A 21802-nucleotide genomic window follows, 5' to 3' on the forward strand; every position below is an offset into this window, starting at 1 on the left:
ATAGGAACAAACAGTGTGTGATGCTGATAGCCTGAGCTATATGTAATATAGGAACAAACAGTGTGTGATGCTGATAGTCTGAGCTATATGTAATATAGGAACAAACAGCGTGTGATGCTGATAGCCTGAGCCATAAGTAATATAGGAACAAACAGCGTGTGATGCTAATAGCCTGAGCTATATGTAATATAGGAACAAACAGTGTGTGATGCTGATAGTCTGAGCTATATGTAATATAGGAACAAACAGCGTGTGATGCTGATAGCCTGAGCCATATGTAATATAGGAACAAACAGTGTGTGATGCTGATAGCCTGAGCCATATGTCATATAGGAACAAACAGTGTGTGATGCTGATAGCCTGAGCCATATGTGATATAGGAACAAACCAGTGTTTGATGCTGATAGCCTGAGCTATATGTAATATAGGAACAAACAGCGTGTGATGCTGATAGCCTGAGCCATATGTCATATAGGAACAAACAGTGTGTGATGCTGATAGCCTGAGCCATATGTGATATAGGAACAAACAGTGTTTGATGCTGATAGCCTGAGCTATATCTAATATACATGTAGGAACAAACAGTGTTTGATGCTGATAGCCTGAGCCATATGTAATATACATGTAGGAACAAACAGTGTGTGATGCTGATAGCCTGAGCCATATGTAATATAGGAACAAACAGTGTTTGATGCTGATAGCCTGAGCTATATCTAATATACATGTAGGAACAAACAGCGTGTGATGCTGATAGCCTGAGCCATATGTAATATACATGTAGGAACAAACAGTGTGTGATGCTGATAGCCTGAGCCATATGTAATATACATGTAGGAACAAACAGTGTGTGATGCTGATAGCCTGAGCCATATGTAATATACATGTAGGAACAAACAGTGTGTGATGCTGATAGCCTGAGCCATATGTAATATACATGTAGGAACAAACAGCGTGTGATGCTGATAGCCTGAGCCATATGTAATATACATGTAGGAACAAACAGCGTGTGATGCTGATAGCCTGAGCCATATGTAATATATATGTAGGAACAAACAGTGTGTGATGCTGGATATCCACTGTAAACCAAATCAGCATCATATCTTAGTTTTCACATATTAATTACATAACAACCAAGTTTCAGTGTGACAATAATTTTTTTAAAAATCTGAATATTAGTTTTCTTCACCGAAACGTTTGAAAGGAGATGTGCACAATTTGTGACCATGTAATGCTGTTGTATGCTTATAGCCTTGTTATGCTAATACATGTAGTTGTGATCATGAAGTGCAGATCTGCATGTAGTTGTGATCATAAAGCACAGATCTACATGTAGTTGTGATCATGAAGCGCAGATCTGCATGTAGCTGTGATCATGAAGCGCAGATCTACATGTAGTTGTGATCATGCAGCACAGATCTACATGTAGTTGTGATCAGGAAGCGCAGATCTACATGTAGTTGTGATCATGAAGTACAGATCTACATGTAGTTGTGATCATGCAGCCTAGCTCTACATGTAGTTGTGATCCAGCAGCCTAGGTCTACATGTAGTTGTGATCATGAAGAACAGATCCACATGTAGTTGTGATCATGAAGCCCAGATCTGCATGTAGTTGTGATCATGAAGCACAGATCTACATGTAGTTGTAATCATGAAGCGCAGATCTGCATGTAGTTGTGATCATGAAGCACAGATCTACATGTAGCTGTGATCATGAAGCGCAGATCTGCATGTAGCTGTGATCATGAAGCACAGATCTACATGTAGTTGTGATCATGAAGCACAGATCTACATGTAGTTGTGATCATGAAGCACAGATCTACATGTAGCTGTGATCATGAAGCGCAGATCTGCATGTAGCTGTGATCATGAAGCACAGATCTACATGTAGTTGTGATCATGAAGCACAGATCTACATGTAGTTGTGAGCATGAAGCGCAGATCTCCATGTAGCTGTGATCATGAAGTACAGATCTAAATGTAGTTGTGATCATTAAGCACAGATCTAAATGTAGCTGTAATCATGAAGTACAGATCTACATGTAGTTGTGATCATGAAGCGCAGATCTGCATGTAGTTGTGATCATGAAGCGCAGATCTGCATGTAGTTGTGATCATGAAGCACAGATCTACATGTAGCTGTGATCATGAAGCGCAGATCTGCATGTAGCTGTGATCATGAAGCACAGATCTACATGTAGTTGTGACCATGAAGCGCAGATCTACATGTAGTTGTGATCATGCAGCACAGATCTACATGTAGTTGTGATCATGAAGCACAGATCTACATGTAGTTGTGAGCATGAAGCGCAGATCTCCATGTAGTTGTAATCATGACGTACAGATCTACATGTAGTTGTGATCAAGAAGCACAGATCTGCATGTAGCTGTGATCATAGAGTACAGATCTACATGTAGTTGTGATCATGAAGCGCAGATCTGCATGTAGTTGTGATCATGAAGCACAGATCTACATGTAGTTGTGATCATGCAGCCTAGCTCTACATTGTAGTTGTGATCCAGCAGCCTAGGTCTACATGTAGTTGTGATCATGAAGAACAGATCTACATGTAGTTGTGATCATGCAGCCTAGGTCTACATGTAGTGTGATCCAGCAGCCTAGGTCTACATGTAGTTGTGATCATGAAGCACAGATCTACATGTAGTTGTTGATCATGAAGCACAGATCTAAATGTAGTTGTGATCATGAAGCACAGATCTACATGTAGTTGTGATCATGAAGCACAGATCTACATGTAGTCATGATCCAGCAGCCTAGGTCTCATGTAGTTGTAATCATGAAGCACAGATCTACATGTAGTTGTGATCATGAAGTACAGATCTACATGTAGTCATGATCCAGCAGCCTAGGTCTACATGTAGTTGTAATCATGAAGCACAGATCTACATGTAGTGTGATCATGAAGTACAGATCTACATGTAGTCATGATCCAGCAGCCTAGGTCTACATGTAGTTGTAATCATGAAGCACAGATCTACATGTAGTTGTAATCATGAAGCAACAGATCTACATGTAGTTGTGATCATGAAGCACAGATCTACATGTAGTCATGATCCAGCAGCCTAGGTCTACATGTAGTTGTAATCATGAAGCACAGATCTACATGTAGTTGTGATCATGAAGTACAGATCTACATGTAGTCATGATCCAGCAGCCTAGGTCTACATGTAGTTGTGATCATGAAGTACAGATCTACATGTAGTTGTGATCATGAAGTACAGATCTACATGTAGTCATGATCCAGCAGCCTAGGTCTACATGTAGTTGTGATCATGAAGTACAGATCTACATGTAGTTGTGGTCATGAAGCACAGATCTACATGTAGTTGTGATCATGAAGTACAGATCTACATGTAGTCATGATCCAGCAGCCTAGGTCTACATGTAGTTGTGATCATGAAGTACAGATCTACATGTAGTTGTGGTCATGAAGCACAGATCTACATGTAGTTGTGATCATGAAGTACAGATCTACATGTAGTCATGATCCAGCAGCCTAGGTCTACATGTAGTTGTGATCATGAAGTACAGATCTACATGTAGTTGTGGTCATGAAGCACAGATCTACATGTAGTTGTGATCCAGCAGCCTAGGTCTACATGTAGTTGTGATCCAGCAGCCTAGGTCTACATGTAGTTGTGATCATGAAGCACAGATCTACATTAGCAGCACACATAAGTGTAGTTCATAAGCAACGTAACAGTGGAGAATGTCAGATGTGTTTTTACACAGCTAGGAATCGGCTTGTGTAGGCAGGTAATTTTAACTTTGAAAAATGTTTAAAATAAACATTTATGAGAAACACACTTTTTTTTTGGAATGTCCATATTTTCAAATAAGGTTAACTGATATGATGCCCTCATTAAAGAATGATCTATATCTTTGAACAGAATAATTGGATGTGGAACACAAATTACAAGGTGAACAATCAAACAAACTTTATCATCAAAAGAACAACAGATATTGTATATGTATGACATAGCAATGATATTTTTAACCAAAAAATCAAAGTACAAACGTGTAAGCAGGGCACAGCTGGACTGTGCACACCATCAAAATAGCAATTGTTGTACAGGTAGAACTGAATTTAATCCTCATATGTCCAAACCTTTTATACTCTATTCTCAGTTTTATCTCGTAATGTCTCCACCCCTTCTATGATCTGACCTATGAATGGCCTCTCCAGAAGATTGACAGTCATCAACCACAAAATCATCTCCTCCACTGACTTGGAATACCTGGCCACAAAAAAAATTTAAAGTTTAAGTGTGACAGACATGAAAAGAACAGGTACTGATATAAAATATTCAGATGTGTTTTCAGCAGAAGGGGGCTAGGGGTGGGGTGAGAGGGAGTATGAATTCTGCAGGTAAAGTTATTTATTTGCTTTGGGGGTTTTTGCTTTGCTCAGGAATACATCTGTATATCACAACACCACAGAACAGGAATTCATACAAATGGCCATTTCTCTAACCAAACAATGAAATATGCCATTGTGGTTAATGAATCAAACCCAGTTATTCTAATGTTCTCTGTTCTAGAACTGAGGTATCCATCTTGACAGGTTATGTGGTTAGAATAGTCTCAATTTGTCAAAACCAAATCCTGTAATTTCACCTAAAACTTCCCCCTCCTCAAACATGTCATTTTTTTGGTGAAAAGTTATCTAGGTTTTAGTCAAACACCCAACCTGATTTTGATAAAAAAAGTTATGAAAAACTGAGTGACAAAGTTTTGCAAAAGCTTGGGCATTTATTAAGCAAATAATCCAATACAACTGTGATCATCTCAGATCATCAAATGTTAGGGCTCAGTTGGTTAGCGCGATAGCGCAGTGTAATGACCCAGGAGTCTCTCACCAATGTGGTCGCTGTGAGTTCAAGTCCAGCACATGCTGACTTCCTCTCCGGCAGTACATGGGCAGGTCTGCCAGCAACCTACACATGGTCGTGGGTTTTCCCCCGGGCTTTGCCCGGTTTCCTTCGGCCAAAATGCTGGCTGTCATCATTAAAGTGAAATATTCTTGAGTACAGTGTAAAACACCAATCAAATAAATAAATAACCAAATATTAGGGCAGTCTGCGAGGCATTACATCATTACATGTACAGAACTTACGTGAAGTTTGATGGAAATTTGATGTTTCCACCCCCAGCCGCTAGGGCAATGCTATCACCATGCTGGTAAGCACTCTCGAAGGGAGACTCCAAAAACGCCATGGCGTAAAGTACACACCCTAAGGACTGGAAGATGAAGACAGAGATTTAACCACTGACTCTAGTCAGGTACAGCTCATGTGTGCTATAACATAAAACTTGAGTGACATTGCACAAATGAGCACTGTCAACTGCTTATTGTCACCAGAGTCCCAACTCTCACCAATGTGGTCACTGTGAGTTCAAGTCCATGATCATGCTGGCTTCCTCTCCGGCCGTAAGTGGGAAGGTCTGCCAGCAAACTGCGGATGGTCGTGGGTTTCCCCTGGGCTGTGCCCAGTTTCCACCCACCATAATGCTGGCCGCTGTCGTATAAGTGAAATATTCTTGAGTACGGTGTAAAACACCAATCAAATAAATAAAAAAATAAACATACTGTGTGACTTGGCAACATCCGCATATTGTGTGACCTGGCAACTTCCACATACTGTGTGACCTGGCAACACCCGCATATTGTGTGACCTGGCAACTTCCACATATTTTGTGACCTGGCAATATCCACATACAGTGTGACCTGGCAATATCCACATACTGTGTGAGCTGGCAATATCCACATACTGTGTGACCTGGCAACATCAACATACTGTGTGACCTGGCAACATGGAACACGCAAAACTCCCTCCCACCTCTGACAAAACCATCCAAAGCTGTCAACTATTTTGTTCTTTCAACTATTACATGTATGTCGTCACACACTCCTATTTACAAAGGAGAAAGGAAGCAGAACTGCTACAGGAGTACACAGGCTCTAGTTTTGCTTTACCCAAATATCTGTCCTCTCATCAATGCTGACGTGGTTCTCCACATTAAAGAGCTCTGGTGCGCGATACAGCATGGAGCACCGCTCAGCAGCCAGGTCCTGTCAAACATAGAAATATGGTAAAAAGATATCAGATCAACATTTCTGAAGTACCATCTGGTAGATTGCATGTATTTCAATTCATTTATTACATGAATTTACTACCACACTGACAATTCATGGGGCCTTGGTGACAATAAACCATCACACTGACAATTCATGGGGCGTTGGTGACAACAAACCATCGCACTGACAATTCATGGGGCCTTGGTGACAATTAGCCATCACATTGGCACTTCCAGGGCCATGGTGACAATAAACCATCACACTGACAATTCATGGGGCCTAGGTGACAATTAGCCATCACACTGAAAATTAAAGGGGCCGCCTTGGTGACAACAAACTATCGCACTGACAATTCAAGGGCCTTGGTGACAATAAACCATCACACTGAAAATTCAAGGGCCTTGGTGACAACAAACCATCACACTGAAAATTCAAGGGGCCGCCTTGGTGACAACAAACCATCACACTGACAATTCAAGGGGCCGCCTTGGTGACAATAAACCATCACACTGACAATTCATGGGGCCTTGGTGACAACAAACCATCACACTGACAATTCAAGGGGCCGCCTTGGTGACAACAAACCATCACACTGACAATTCAAGGGGCCGCCTTGGTGACAATAAACCATCACACTGACAATTCATGGAGCCTTGGTGAAAATAAACCATCACACTGACAATTCAAGGGCCTTGGTGACAATAAACCATCACACTGACAATTCAAGGGCCTAGGTGACAATAAACCATCACACTGACAATTCAAGGGCCTTGGTGACAACAAACCATCGCACTGACAATTCATGGGGCCTTGGTGACAACAAACCATCGCACTGACAATTCATGGAGCCTAAGTGACAACAAACCATCTCACTGACAATTCATGGGGCCTTGGTGACAACAAACCATCACACTGAAAATTCATAGGGCCTTGTTGACAACAAACCATCACACTGACAATTCAAGGGGCCTTGGTGACAATAAACCATCACACTGACAATTCAAGGGGCCGCCTTGGTGACAATTAGCCATCACACTGACAATTCACAGGGCCTTGGTGACAACAAACCATCACACTGACAATTCATGGAGCCTAGGTGACAACAAACCATCACACTGACAATTCATGGAGCCTAGGTGACAACAAACCATCACACTGACAATTCAAGGGGCCGCCTTGGTGACAATTAACCATCACACTGACAATTCACAGGGCCTTGGTGACAACAAACCATCACACTGACAATTCATGGAGCCTAGGTGACAACAAACCATTGCACTGACAATTCAAGGGCCTTGGTGACAATAAACCATCACACTGACAATTCAAGGGGCCGCCTTGGTGACAATAAACCATCACACTGACAATTCATGGAGCCTTGGTGACAATTAGCCATCACACTGACAATTCATGGAGCCTTGGTGACAATTAGCCATCACACTGACAATTCAAGGGGCCGCCTTGGTGACAACAAACCATCACACTGACAATTCATGGGGCCTAGGTGACAACAAACCATTGCACTGACAATTCATGGGGCCTTGGTGATAATAAACCATCACACTGACAATTCATGGGGCCTAGGTGACAACAAACCATCTCACTGACAATTCATGGGGCCTAGGTGACAACAAACCATCACACTGACAATTCAAGGGGCCGCCTTGGTGACAACAAACCATTGCACTGACAATTCATGGGGCCTAGGTGACAACAAACCATTGCACTGACAATTCAAGGGCCTTGGTGACAATAAACCATCACACTGACAATTCATGGGGCCTTGGTGACAACAAACCACCGCACTGACAATTCATGGAGCCTTGGTGACAACAAACCACCGCACTGACAATTCATGGGGCCTAGGTGACAACAAACCATCTCACTGACAATTCAAGGGCCTAGGTGACAACAAACCATCACACTGACAATTCAAGGGCCTTGGTGACAATAAACCATCACACTGAAAATTCATGGAGCCTTGGTGACAATTAGCCATCACACTGACAATTCATGGGGCCTTGATGACAATAAACCATCACACTCACAGCTCATGGGCCCTTGGTGACAATAAACCATCACACTGACAATTCATGGGGCCTTGGTGACAACAAACCATCGCACTGAGAATTCAAGGGCTTTGGTGACAATAAACCATGACACTGACAATTCATGGGGCCTTGGTGGCAACAAACCATTGCACTGACAATTCAAGGGCCTAGGTGACAACAAACCATCACACTGACAATTCAAGGGCCTTGGTGACAATAAACCATCACACTGAAAATTCATGGAGCCTTGGTGACAATTAGCCATCACACTGACAATTCATGGGGCCTTGATGACAATAAACCATCACACTCACAGCTCATGAGGCCTTGGTGGCAATAAACCATCACACTTACAGCTCATGGGGCATTGGTGACAATAAGCCGTCAACAACGGTGGGCTGACGTTCATTGTGAAGTACCACATGTAGTAATTCAATACTACAATATGGTGTGCATAGATGTAAGTTTGTAAGTAACTTGCCAAAGGAATATATCAATGTGGCATGAAACAACAATCAAATAAAAAAAGAAATGAATAAAAACCATAATGGTAATTCTACGATGTGAAAGGATCCTCTCATTAGGGAACAGGGTTTATTTCAACATAAACTGATGGCAAATGGATCAGTGCAATAATGTGCACTAGCTGCTCTTACTCTAGGTCACATCTCAACTTACTACCTTTTGAGGATGAAATATCTCTAAAGGTGCAGAAAATGTTATGAAATATAGCACATGTAAAAATCAAATGAATGACCATTAAACACTGTACAGAAAACAGTTCCATCTATTTTTTTAGAATTTTCGGAGAGAAAATGGTGAGATAAAGCCACTGTAAACTCCAAAGTCTTAAATGGAATTTAGGAGGTTGAAAAAAACTTCTAAAAAAAATAAATCAAACTACTTTGCACGACACTGTTTAAGGGTCTTTCATATGACATATACTTCATAATAGTGTTTTCCTTCGCTCTCAGGTTTTTGATTAGCCCAAAAATTTTCTCCTCAGTCAAACTATGATATTAAACCAATGACAAACTGTTCATCGTACAACATATGTGGCCTACCTGCAGGGCTAAAGCCTCTGAATGGTTACTGATCTGGACCCTGGCCTTTGTGGCTGACCCCAGATCCATTAGCACTGGGGTCTCATCATCTGCTATCATCACATTGGCCGGTTTCACGTCCCTGAGAACACAGTGAATTGTGCAAAAAGGGTCAATTCAAGTGAACTTATACATTAATTTATTTACCTGACTGGTGTTTTAACAATATGTCATAATCTGGAATCATGCCATAAACTTGGCAAATCCTGGAGAAAAACACTCTCAGACATGCCATAAACTTGGCGAATCCTGGAGAAAAACACTGTCGCACATGCCATAAACCTGGCAAATCCTGGAGAAAAACACTGTCGCACATGCCATAAACCTGGCAAATCCTGGAAAAAAACACTCTCAGACATGCCATAAAACTGGCAAATCCTGGTAAAAAACACTCTCAGACATGCCATAAACCTGGCAAATCCTGGTAAAAAACACTCTCAGACATGCCATAAACCTGGCAAATCCTGGAGAAAAACACTGTCGCACATGCCATAAACCTGGCAAATCCTGGAAAAAACACTCTCAGACATGCCATAAACATGGCAAATCCTGGAAAAAAACCACTGTCAGACATGCCATAAACCTGGCAAATCCTGGTAAAAAACACTCTCAGACATGCCATAAACCTGGCAAATCCTGGAAAAAAACACTCTCAGACATGCCATAAACCTGGCAAATCCTGGAAAAAAACCACTGTCAGACATGCCATAAACCTGGCATATCCTGGAAAAAAACACTCTCAGACATGCCACAAACCCAACAAATCCTGGAGAAAACCACTGTCAGACATGCCATAAACCTGGCAAATCCTGGAAAAAAAACACTCTCAGACATGCCATAAACCTGGCATATCCTGGAAAAAAACCACTGTCAGACATGCCATAAACCTGGCAAATCCTGGAAAAAAACACTCTCAGACATGCCATAAACATGGCAAATCCTGGAAAAAAACACTCTCAGACATGCCATAACCTTGGCGAATCCTGGAGAAAACCACTGTCAGACATGCCACAAACCTGGCAAATCCTGGAGAAAACCACTGTCAGACACGCCATAAACCTGGCAAATCCTGGAGAAAACCACTCTCAGACATGCTGTCAGCCTAGCAAATTCTGGAGAAAACCACTGTCTGACAAGCCATAAACCTGGCAAATCCTGGAGAAAACCACTGGCTGACATGCCATAAACCTGGCAAATCCTGGAGAAAACCACTGTCAAACATGCCACAAACCATCCTGGAGAAAAGATGCCCCCCAAAGCAAAGCAGAGCTGGAATTGAATATATTAAAAAGACTTACTAACTGTCATTTCAAAAAGTTAAAAATCTATGTCATGAGATGTCTCATGGCCAGTAAAAACTAACACAGCACTGTCACCATACTTTTGTACCCTAAATACAAGTCCTGTCTGTTGCAGCGAATACCTTTACTCATATCATGGGCTCTTTGTGCACTGTTAGAAACCTCTAACAGAGAATCCCCAATCACGCACTTATGTGGTACAGAACACACTGGCGAATATAATGGGTTCACTGTACAATGTCCTAAATCTCTAACACAGACACCCCAATGCTGTGTTTATGTCTGGTAGAGAATACCTGTATGTACATGTAATGGCCTCAGTGTGCATGATCAGGGACCACACAGAAAAACACCCCAATGTTGTACAGAATACCTGTGTGTATGTACATGTAATGGTCTCAATGTGCATGATCAGGAACCACTTAGAGAAACAACCCAATGTTGTACAGAGTACCTGTGTGTGTACATGTAATGCCCTCAGTGTGCATGATCAGGGACCACTTAGAGAAACAGCCCAATGTTGTACAGAATACCTGTGTGTGTACATGTAATGCCCTCAGTGTACATGATCAGGGACCACTTAGAGAAACAACCCAATGTTGTACAGAATACCTGTGTGTGTGTACATGTAATGGCCTCAATGTGCATGATCAGGGACCACTTAGAGAAACACCCCAATGTTACAGAGAGTACCTGTGTGTATGTACATGTAATGGACTCAGTGTGCATAATCAGGGACCACTTAGAGAATCAACCCAATGTTGTAAAGAGAACCTGTGTGTGTGTACATGTAATGGCCTCAGTGTACATGATCAGTGACCACTTAGAGAAACAACCCAATGTTGTACAGAATACCTGTGTGTGTACATGTAATGGCCTCAGTGTACACCATCAGGGATCACTTAGAGAAACACCCCAATGTTGCACAGAATACCTGTGTGTGTGTACATGTAATGGACTCAGTGTGCATGATCAGGGACCACTTAGAGAAACAACCCAATGTTGTACAGAGTACCTGTGTGCGTGTACATATAATGGCCTCAGTGTACATGATCAGGGACCACTTAGAGAAACAACCCAATGTTGTACAGAGTACCTGTGTGTGCACATGTAATGCCCTCAGTGTGTATGATCAGGGACCACTTAGAGAAACAACCCAATGTTGTACAGAATACCTGTGTGCGTGTACATGTAATGGACTCCAAGTGCATGATCAGGGACCACTTAGAAAAACAACCCAATGTTGTACAGAGTACCTGTGTGTCTACATGTAATGCCCTCAGTGTGCATGATCAGGGACCACTTAGAGAAACAACCCAATGTTGTACAGAATACCTGTGTGTGTGTACATGTAATGGACTCAATGTGCATGATCAGGGACCACTTAGAAAAACACCCTAATGTTGTACAGAATACCTGTATGTGTGTACACCTAATGGACTCAGTGTCCATGATCAGGGACCACTTAGAGAAACACCCCAATGTTGTAAAGAATACATGTGTGTATGTACATGTACTGGACTCAGTGTGCATGATCAAGGACCACTTAGAGAAACACCCCAATGTTGTACAGAATACCTGTGTGTATGTACATGTAATGGACTAAGTGTGCATGATCAGGGACCACTTAGAGAAACACCCCAATGTTGTACAGAATACCTGTGTATATGTACATGTAATGGACTAAGTGTGCATGATCAGGGACCACTTAGAGAAACACCCCAATGTTGTACAGAATACCTGTGTGTGTGTACACGTAATGCACTCAGTGTGCATTATCAAGGACCACATAGAGAAACACCCCAATGTTGAACAGAATACCTGTGTGTGTGTACATGTAATGGACTCAGTGTGCATGATCAGGAACCACTTAGAGAAACACCCCAATGTTGTACAGAATACCTGTGTGTGTGTAGATGTAATGGCCTCAGTGTGCATGATCAGGGACCACATAGAGAAACACCCCAATGTTGTACAGAACACCTGTGTGTATGTACATGTAATGGACTTGATGTGCATGATCAGTGACCGCTTAGAGAAACAACCCAATGTTGTACAGAGTACCTGTGTGCGTGTACATATAATGGCCTCAGTGTACATGATCAGGGACCACATAGAGAAACACCCCAATGTTGTACAGAATACCTGTGTGTATGTACATGTAATGGACTTGATGTGCATGATCAGGGACCGCTTAGAGAAACACCCCAATGTTGTACAGAATACCTGTGTGTGTGTACACGTAATGCACTCAGTGTGCATTATCAAGGACCACATAGAGAAACACCCCAATGTTGTACAGAATACCTGTGTGTATGTAGATGTAATGGACTCAGTGTTCATGATCAAGGACCACATAGAGAAACAACCCAATGTTGTACAAAATACCTGTGTGTGTGTACACGTAATGCACTCAGTGTGCATTATCAAGGACCACATAGTGAAACACCTCAATGTTGCACAGAATACCTGTGTGTGTGTACATGTAATGGACTCAGTGTGCATGATCAGGAACCACTTAGAGAAACAACCCAATGTTGTACAGAGTACCTGTGTGTGTGTACATGTAATGGACTCAGTGTGCATGATCAGGAACCACTTAGAGAAACAACCCAATGTTGTACAGAGTACCTGTGTGTGTGTACATGTAATGGCCTCAGTGTACATGATCAGGGACCACTTAGAGAAACAACCCAATGTTGTACAGAATACCTGTGTGTGTGTACATGTAATGGACTCAGTGTGCATGATCAGGGACCACTTAGAGAAACAACCCAAAGTTGTACAGAATACCTGTGTGTGTGTACATATAATGGCCTCAGTGTACATGATCAGGGACCACTTAGAGAAACAACCCAATGTTGTACAGAATACCTGTGTGTGTGTACATGTAATGGACTCAGTGTGCATGATCAGGGACCACTTAGAGAAACAACCCAAAGTTCTACAGAGTACCTGTGTGTCTACATGTAATGCCCTCAGTGTGCATGATCAGGGACCACTTAGAGAAACAACCCAATGTTGTACAGAGAACCTGTGTGTGTGTGTACATGTAATGGACTCAGTGTGCATGATCAGGGACCACTTAGAGAAACAACCCAATGTTGTACAGAGAACCTGTGTGTGTGTACATGTAATGGACTCAGTGTGCATGCTCAGGAACCACTTAGAGAAACACCCCAATGTTGAACAGAATACCTGTGTGTGTGTACATGTAATGGACTCAATGTGCATGATCAGGGACCACTTAGAGAAACAACCCAATGTTGTACAGAGTACCTGTGTGTGTGTACATGTAATGGACTCAATGTGCATGCTCAGGAACCACTTAGAGAAACACCCCAATGTTGTACAGAATACCTGTGTGTGTGTACATGTAATGCCCTCAGTGTGCATGATCAGGGACCACTTAGAGAAACAACCCAATGTTGTACAGAATACCTGTGTGTGTGTACATGTAATGGACTCAATGTGCATGATCAGGGACCACTTAGAGAAACACCCCAATGTTGTACAGAATACCTGTGTGTGTGTACATGTAATGCCCTCAGTGTGCATGATCAGGGACCACTTATAGAAACAACCCAATGTTGTACAGAATACCTGTGTATGTGTTCATGTAATGCCCTCAGTGTGCATGATCAGGGACCACTTAGAGAAACAACCCAATGTTGTACAGAGAACCTGTGTGTGTGTACATGTAATGCCCTCAGTGTGCATGATCAGGAACCACTTAGAAAAACACCCCAATGTTGTACAAAATACCTGTTTGTGTGTACATGTAATGCCCTCAGTGTGCATGATCAGGGACCACTTAGAGAAACACCCCAATGTTGTACAGAATACCTGTGTGTATGTAGATGTAATGGACTGAAAGTGCATGATCAGTGACCACTTAGAGAAACACCCCAATGCTGTACAGAATATCTGTGTGTATGTACATGTAATGGACTAAGTGTGCATGATCAGGGACCACATAGAGAAACACCCGAATGTTGTACAGAATACCTGTGTGTATGTACATGTAATGGACTTGATGTGCATGATCAGGGACCGCTTAGAGAAACACCCCAATGTTGTACAGAATACCTGTGTGTGTGTACATGTAATGCACTCAGTGTGCATTATCAAGGACCACATAGAGAAACACCCCAATGTTGTACAGAATACCTGTGTGTATGTAGATGTAATGGACTCAGTGTTCATGATCAAGGACCACATAGAGAAACACCCCAATGTTGTACAGAATACATGTGTGTGTGTACATGTAATGGACTCAGTGTTCATGATCAGGGACCATTTAGAGAAACACCCCAATGTTGTACACAATGCCTGTGTGCGTGTACATGTAATAGACTCAGTGTGCATGATCAGGGACCACACACAGAAACACCCCAATGTTGTAGAGTGTATCTGTGTGTGTGTACATGTAATGGACTCAGTGTGCATGATTAGGGACCACTTAGAGAAACACCCCAATGTTGTACAGAATACCTGTGTGTGTGTACATGTAATGGACTCAGTGTGCATGATCAGGGACAACTTTGAGAAACACCCCAATGTTGTAAATAATACATGTGTGTGTGTGTACACGTAATGCACTCAGTGTGCATGATCAAGGACCATTTAGAGAAACACCCCAATGTTGTACAGAACACCTGTGTGTGTGTACATGTAATGGACTCAGTGTGCATGCTCAGGAACCACTTAGAGAAACACCCCAATGTTGTACAGAACACCTGTGTGTGTGTACATGTAATGGACTCAGTGTGCATGCTCAGGAACCACTTAGAGAAACACCCCAATGTTGTACAGAATACCTGTGTGTGTGTACATGTAATGGACTCAGTGTGCATGATCAAGGACAACTTTGAGAAACACCCCAATGTTGTAAATAATACATGTGTGTGTGTGTGTACATGTAATGGACTCAGTGTGCATGCTCAGGAACCACTTAGAGAAACACCCCAATGTTGTATAGAATACCTGTGTGCATAAGGAGGGCTCAGATTATGCATGGCCTGTAAGCCCTTACAGATCCCCAGAAAAAACTGCCACAGATCCTCTTCTTTCATGCATTTGGATGACTTTGCCAAGGACTGCATCCGATCTTCAAGAGATCCTTTCTGAAATGCACGACACGAGCAGAAACAAATTTAAAGCCTTACATTAATATTAGTTACGAGTTTTAGATTAAAGAGTCATCATAAATTATAAAATCATATTAAAGAGTCATGGGGAGAACCCGACTCTGTTCGGTTTCCTCCAACCATAATGCTGGCCACCAGCATATAAATGAAATATTCTTGAGTATGTCGTAAAACACAACTGGAAAAAGAAAATGTATGGTTTAAAGGAGAAGAAAATTTAAATACCAATTATATACCACTGAAAAGAGTATGTTTTTCCTCGCAGGTGCATGCCATAAAAAAATTCTAATATGTACCTCAAGTTGACAAATTATAAATAAAGTCAGCGTCAAAATCCGCTGTGTTTGACTCAATTTTGCAGAACAAGCCGGCAGTTTTAACGACTCTCATTGGCTGAAAGGCAACACACCCCCAGCATAAATCACAGGGTTTTGAAGATGGAGGATGCGATGGACTCAGCGATTTATGCCACCTTTGCCGTTTTCAGGTTTTACGTGTATGGCGAGGAAAAATCGCAAAATTATGCAGCAACCACCACCAGATAGAGAAAATGTGCTCTTTTCAGCCTATAGTGTCATGTTTTTAAGTTTTCATCTCCTTTAAAACACAACTGGAAAAACAAAACATACATAATATTACTCATGTACAAGTACATTTACACTATTAGCAAAGAAGGGGCCTCTGTGGCTCAGGTGGTTGCCCTTAGGCCGTATATGGGAAGATCTGCCAGCAATCTGCACATGGTCGTGGGTTTCCCTTGGGCTCTGCCCTGTTTCCTCATATCATAATGCTGGCTGCTTGCATATAACTGAAATACTCTTGAGAAGGTCATAAAACATGTACATGTAAATATTAGCATGTAATATATGTATAAGATTAAGAGCTAAAACAAAACGTTGGAAGAACAAATATTGCATTTTTATGTTTACATGAGATTCTGGTTAGAATGTAATGTAAGGGTCTGGACTGTCTGCCCCTCCATGTAGTAAATGCCAAAATAAGAATGACTTACACGCCTTAGTCACCTGGCTGCGGGATCATGAAAAAATCTTTGATTTATGTCAAAATTTTGATCATTAAATTTGGTATGTTTCTTTCCGTTATTATAAGTGAAATTTGTTTTACAATAACGTTCTCAGAATTTACGTAATATTTTGACCTTGATACAAAAGCGATAACAATTTGAACATGATCATAAATTTTGACTTATGTCTATGATCGCTACTCAAGATTTCACAGTACTCGCTAACAATCCCATAGAAGGACCTTATTGGATATCAGATGGTTGACGTGCTTGCTTAACGTGACTGTCAGGCCCTTGGCCAATCTCAAGATTTAACAGTATTCACTAACAACCACAGAAGGACCTTATTGGATATCAGATGGTTGACGTGCTGGCTTAACGTGACTGTCAGGCAGTTGACCAATCTCAAGATTTCACAGTATTCCCTAACAACCACAGAAGGACCTTATTGGATATCAGATGGTTGATGTGCTTGCTTAACGTGACTGTCAGGCCCTTGACCAATCTCAAGATTTAACAGTATTCACTAACAACCACAGAAGGACCTTATTGGATATCAGATGGTTGATGTGCTGGCTTAATGTGACTGTCAGGCAGTTGACCAATCTCAAGATTTCACAGTATTCACTAACAACCACAGAAGGACCTTATTGGATATCAGATGGTTGACGTGCTTGCTTAACGTGACTGTCAGGCCCTTGGCCAATCTCAAGATTTAACAGTATTCACTAACAACCACAGAAGGACCTTATTGGATATCAGATGGCTGATGTGCTTGCTTAACGTGACTGTCAGGCCCTTGGCACAATCTCAAGATTTAACAGTATTCACTAACAACCACAGAAGGACCTTATTGGATATCAGATGGTTGACGTGCTTGCTTAACGTGACTGTCAGGCAGTTGACCAATCTCAAGATTTCACAGTATTCACTAACAACCACAGAAGGACCTTATTGGATATCAGATGGTTGACGTGCTTGCTTAACGTGACTGTCAGGCCCTTGACCAATCTCAAGATTTAACAGTATTCACTAACAACCACAGAAGGACCTTATTGGATATCAGATGGTTGATGTGCTGGCTTAATGTGACTGTCAGGCAGTTGACCAATCTCAAGATTTCACAGTATTCACTAACAACCACAGAAGGACCTTATTGGATATCAGATGGTTGACGTGCTTGCTTAACGTGACTGTCAGGCCCTTGGCCAATCTCAAGATTTAACAGTATTCACTAACAACCACAGAAGGACCTTATTGGATATCAGATGGCTGATGTGCTTGCTTAACGTGACTGTCAGGCCCTTGGCACAATCTCAAGATTTAACAGTATTCACTAACAACCACAGAAGGACCTTATTGGATATCAGATGGTTGACGTGCTTGCTTAACGTGACTGTCAGGCAGTTGACCAATCTCAAGATTTCACAGTATTCACTAACAACCACAGAAGGACCTTATTGGATATCAGATGGTTGACGTGCTTGCTTAACGTGACTGTCAGGCCCTTGGCCAATCTCAAGATTTAACAGTATTCACTAACAACCACAGAAGGACCTTATTGGATATCAGATGGCTGATGTGCTTGCTTAACGTGACTGTCAGGCCCTTGGCACAATCTCAAGATTTAACAGTATTCACTAACAACCACAGAAGGACCTTATTGGATATCAGATGGTTGATGTGCTGGCTTAACGTGACTGTCAGGCCCTTGACCAATCTCAAGATTTCACAGTATTCACTAACAACCACAGAAGGACCTTACTGGATATCAGCTGGCTGATGTGCTTGCTTAACGTGACTGTCAGGCCCTTGGCACAATCTCAAGATTTAACAGTATTCACTAACAACCACTGAAGGACCTTATTGGATATCAGATGGCTGATGTGCTTTCTTAACGTGACTGTCAGGCCCCTGGCACAATCTCAAGATTTCACAGTATTCCTTAACAACCACAGAAGGACCTTATTGGATATCAGATGGCTGATGTGCTGGCAGGACGTGCTGGCTTGACATGACTGTCAGGCCCTTGGCCAATGAGGCATTGTGTTCAAACTCAGCTTCTGCTGGTTTGGTTGCAGCTTTAAGTCAGAAGATTTGCCAAGTACCTGTCATAGGGCTATAGTTAAATCTGATCAATCCATTTTCCTTCACCTATAAATCTGATTTCTTTCATTAAAAGTGAAAAATTCTTAGGTACAGCCTTACACACCAATGAAGTCAAGAAATGGATCACTAATAACTATGAGCACAAACTCACCCTATAAAATGGCATCACAATGAGTACTTCACTGACAAGGTCCACCGTCTTTGAATATCTACCAATAGCCAAGGTTTCTGTCTCCTCCAATGGAATGACATTTGGGTGAGTGAGCATTCGCATGATCTCCACTTCCTTCAATGCGATTTCCTCATCTTGTCTGGAATGGTTTGTGATTCGCTTTAGTGCAAACAGCTTGTGAGTCTGAACATCTTCTATCAAGTCCACATAGCTGAAACCACTGCAAACATTTGAACAAAAAAATTACACAAAATTAATTATCAGAATTGTGTAAGTAAGCTACACCATAATTTGCATATTTCATGTTCACAAGAGTCACTCAAGCTGGATGGAGGATGCGAGAATGCTCAAGGTAAATCACTCTCATTCCAAGTTTGTAACAAACATTCTCAGGTGTGACACTGAGATATGAACACTATATTGGATGGAAACAAGAGGACTTCAGTCAATGTTACAGTGCACCATTAACTGCTTATTGTGACTAAGGTCTCAAAAATGGTGCCAACAAGGGAATAAGCAAACTACCTGTCGAAAGACAAGTCACAGCCATTGTCCATGGCCAGTGCAACCTTCATGCTGAGTTCATAGGTGCTCCCAAGAATGGCACTAAACATATGTACATTAACACACACTGTTACAATCAGACAACAATGCCAAGAAGTATGGATTGACAGACAAAGTGAAGAAAACATAATGCTTCGAGACAGTAACTGAAAAAAATAAATTCAAATATACTTGTACATCCATAGTGGTCATTCGGAGGGATTCTGTTCTACACAGGCAGTGAAAGCTGAGGGACAAGATGTCAGAAAAAATCAGCTTGAGACAAGTGATATTCAATGAGTGTGAATCACCAAGTCAACAGCTGACAGTTAGTGAATGCTGAGGAACAGGATGTCAGAAAATATCAGCTTGAGACGAGTGATATTCAATGAGTGTGAATCACCAAGTCAACAGCTGACAGATAGTGAATGCTGAGGAACAGGATGTCAGAAAATATCAGCTTGAGACAAGTGATATTCAATGAGTGTGAATCACCAAGTCAACAGCTGACAGATAGTGAATGCTGAGGGACAAGATGTCAGAAAATATCAGCTTGAGACAAGTGATATTCAATGAGTGTGAATCACCAAGTCAACAGCTGACAGATAGTGAATGCTGAGGGACAGGATGTCAGAAAATATCAGCTTGAGACAAGTGATATTCAATGAGTATGAATCACCAAGTCAACAGCTGACAGATAGTGAATGTTGAGGGACAGGATGTCAGAAAATATCAGCTTGAGACAAGTGATATTCAATGAGTATGAATCACCAAGTCAACAGCTGACAGTTAGTGAATGCTGAAGGACAGGATGTCAGAAAATATCAGCTTGAGACAAGTGATATTCAATGAGTATGAATCACGAAGTCAACAGCTGACAGTTAGTGAATGCTGAGGGACAGGATGTCAGAAAATATCAGCTTGAGACAAGTGATATTCAATGAGTGTGAATCACCAAGTCAACAGCTGACAGATAGTGAATGCTGAGGGACAGGATGTCAGAAAATATTAGCTTGAGACAAGTGATATTCAATGAGTGTGAATCAGGAAGTCAACAGCTGACAATTTTTGATACCCAATCCCCAGCATGCAATATTATTAGACCGAAGAAACAGTGTACTTGATCAGCTAGTTCCTTAAATTGCTGCATTTTTGCATCAATAGTGGAGTTAACCATCGTCCAGTTGTTTACTTTACAAACAAGCAGACGTCAGAGAGACAGACGAAGGGAGGTAACGGCAGTAGAATAAACACACATCATCACTGGATTTTAGCACAAGATCGTTGTCTATTGTGGAATATCCACTATGACAAATGGAACCAAGAATGATTCCATTAGGTATAATTAAGGCTTGTCACAAAACAACACGGATAAAACAGACACTGTATAAATAGAAACTATACAGGAGAAAGCGTAAATAAGGCATAAAAATCTGTTCTATCATCTTAATGATTAATATCCACCATAATTTCTATCTTGACCATGTTGTACATGACGTATTAACATGCAGTATTATTCATAGTCAGAATCAAAGTAACTATTAGTCTCACCCTTCTCCTAGTCTTGACCGCACATAGAATCGCCGCTCACCAACTCTAATGCTTTCCTTCCCGCACACACAGCCCATTTTCCACAAAATGCTGAGGCCCCAAGCATTCATATGGTTAATTTGTATCCTCTTTTGATTTTACTTTGTCTAGTTTCTCTGTATATTTGTACATTTAACAATTAAGCACCTGAGTTTCACTGCTATTTAAAGTGTTTAGGGCCTATATTAATAAAAAAAAAAAATCAATGTAACAAACAGCATGCAGTGACAGCATCGATCTGTACAGTTCAAACGCTTTTCCACAGGTCTTAGTGTTCAAAATACAAAGGACTATACTGACAACAAGACTATGCCCTGAGCATATATTCTATCATTTTTCACTATCTAGGCCTATACTTAACTTTGTAAATTTAACTTACACACATACAAGCACACAGAGGACAGACTGCTTTTTAGCCCGAATTTCAAGTTGGACAAAAATGAATCAAATACTGTCACTGGTAGTCTTCTTATACAGCTGTCAGTTATGATCTAAAGTTCAATTCATCTGGTAACCTGGTTCAATAAGATAAAATTGATACGGGAGTACACGGAATAAGTGACTTTATCTGTGTTTGACATAAGCAAAGATAGCATGTACCGGGCGATAACGGAACAGACAAGTTTTGCTACATCAGGAGCACCATTCTGTTTGCCAA

The 21802-nt window shown here is 41.4% G+C and overlaps 1 protein-coding gene across 2 annotated transcripts; it reads right to left on the bottom strand.

Annotated features, from left to right (window-relative positions):
- Positions 1-3715: 3715 nt before the first annotated feature.
- On the bottom strand, positions 3716-21792 carry LOC135477925 (serine/threonine-protein kinase 16-like). 2 transcript variants are annotated; one of them, XM_064758148.1, is made up of 8 exons: positions 21745-21792; positions 21106-21195; positions 18991-19231; positions 15543-15682; positions 9217-9337; positions 6000-6095; positions 5139-5263; positions 3716-4260 (listed from the first exon to the last, which is right to left on the bottom strand). In XM_064758148.1, the coding sequence occupies exons 2-8, from the start codon at positions 21180-21182 to the stop codon at positions 4134-4136; spliced, it is 927 nt and encodes a 308-aa protein (XP_064614218.1). In that variant the 5' UTR covers positions 21183-21195; positions 21745-21792; the 3' UTR covers positions 3716-4133. The 2 variants fall into 2 exon arrangements, with proteins under 2 accessions (XP_064614218.1, XP_064614217.1); XM_064758147.1 differs by lacking the exon at positions 21745-21792 and having other exon boundaries at positions 21106-21314.
- Between the last annotated feature and the right edge of the window lie 10 nt (positions 21793-21802).

Source organism: Liolophura sinensis, chromosome 11 (genome assembly GCF_032854445.1).
Source record: "Liolophura sinensis isolate JHLJ2023 chromosome 11, CUHK_Ljap_v2, whole genome shotgun sequence".
Lineage (NCBI taxonomy): Eukaryota > Metazoa > Mollusca > Polyplacophora > Chitonida > Chitonidae > Liolophura > Liolophura sinensis.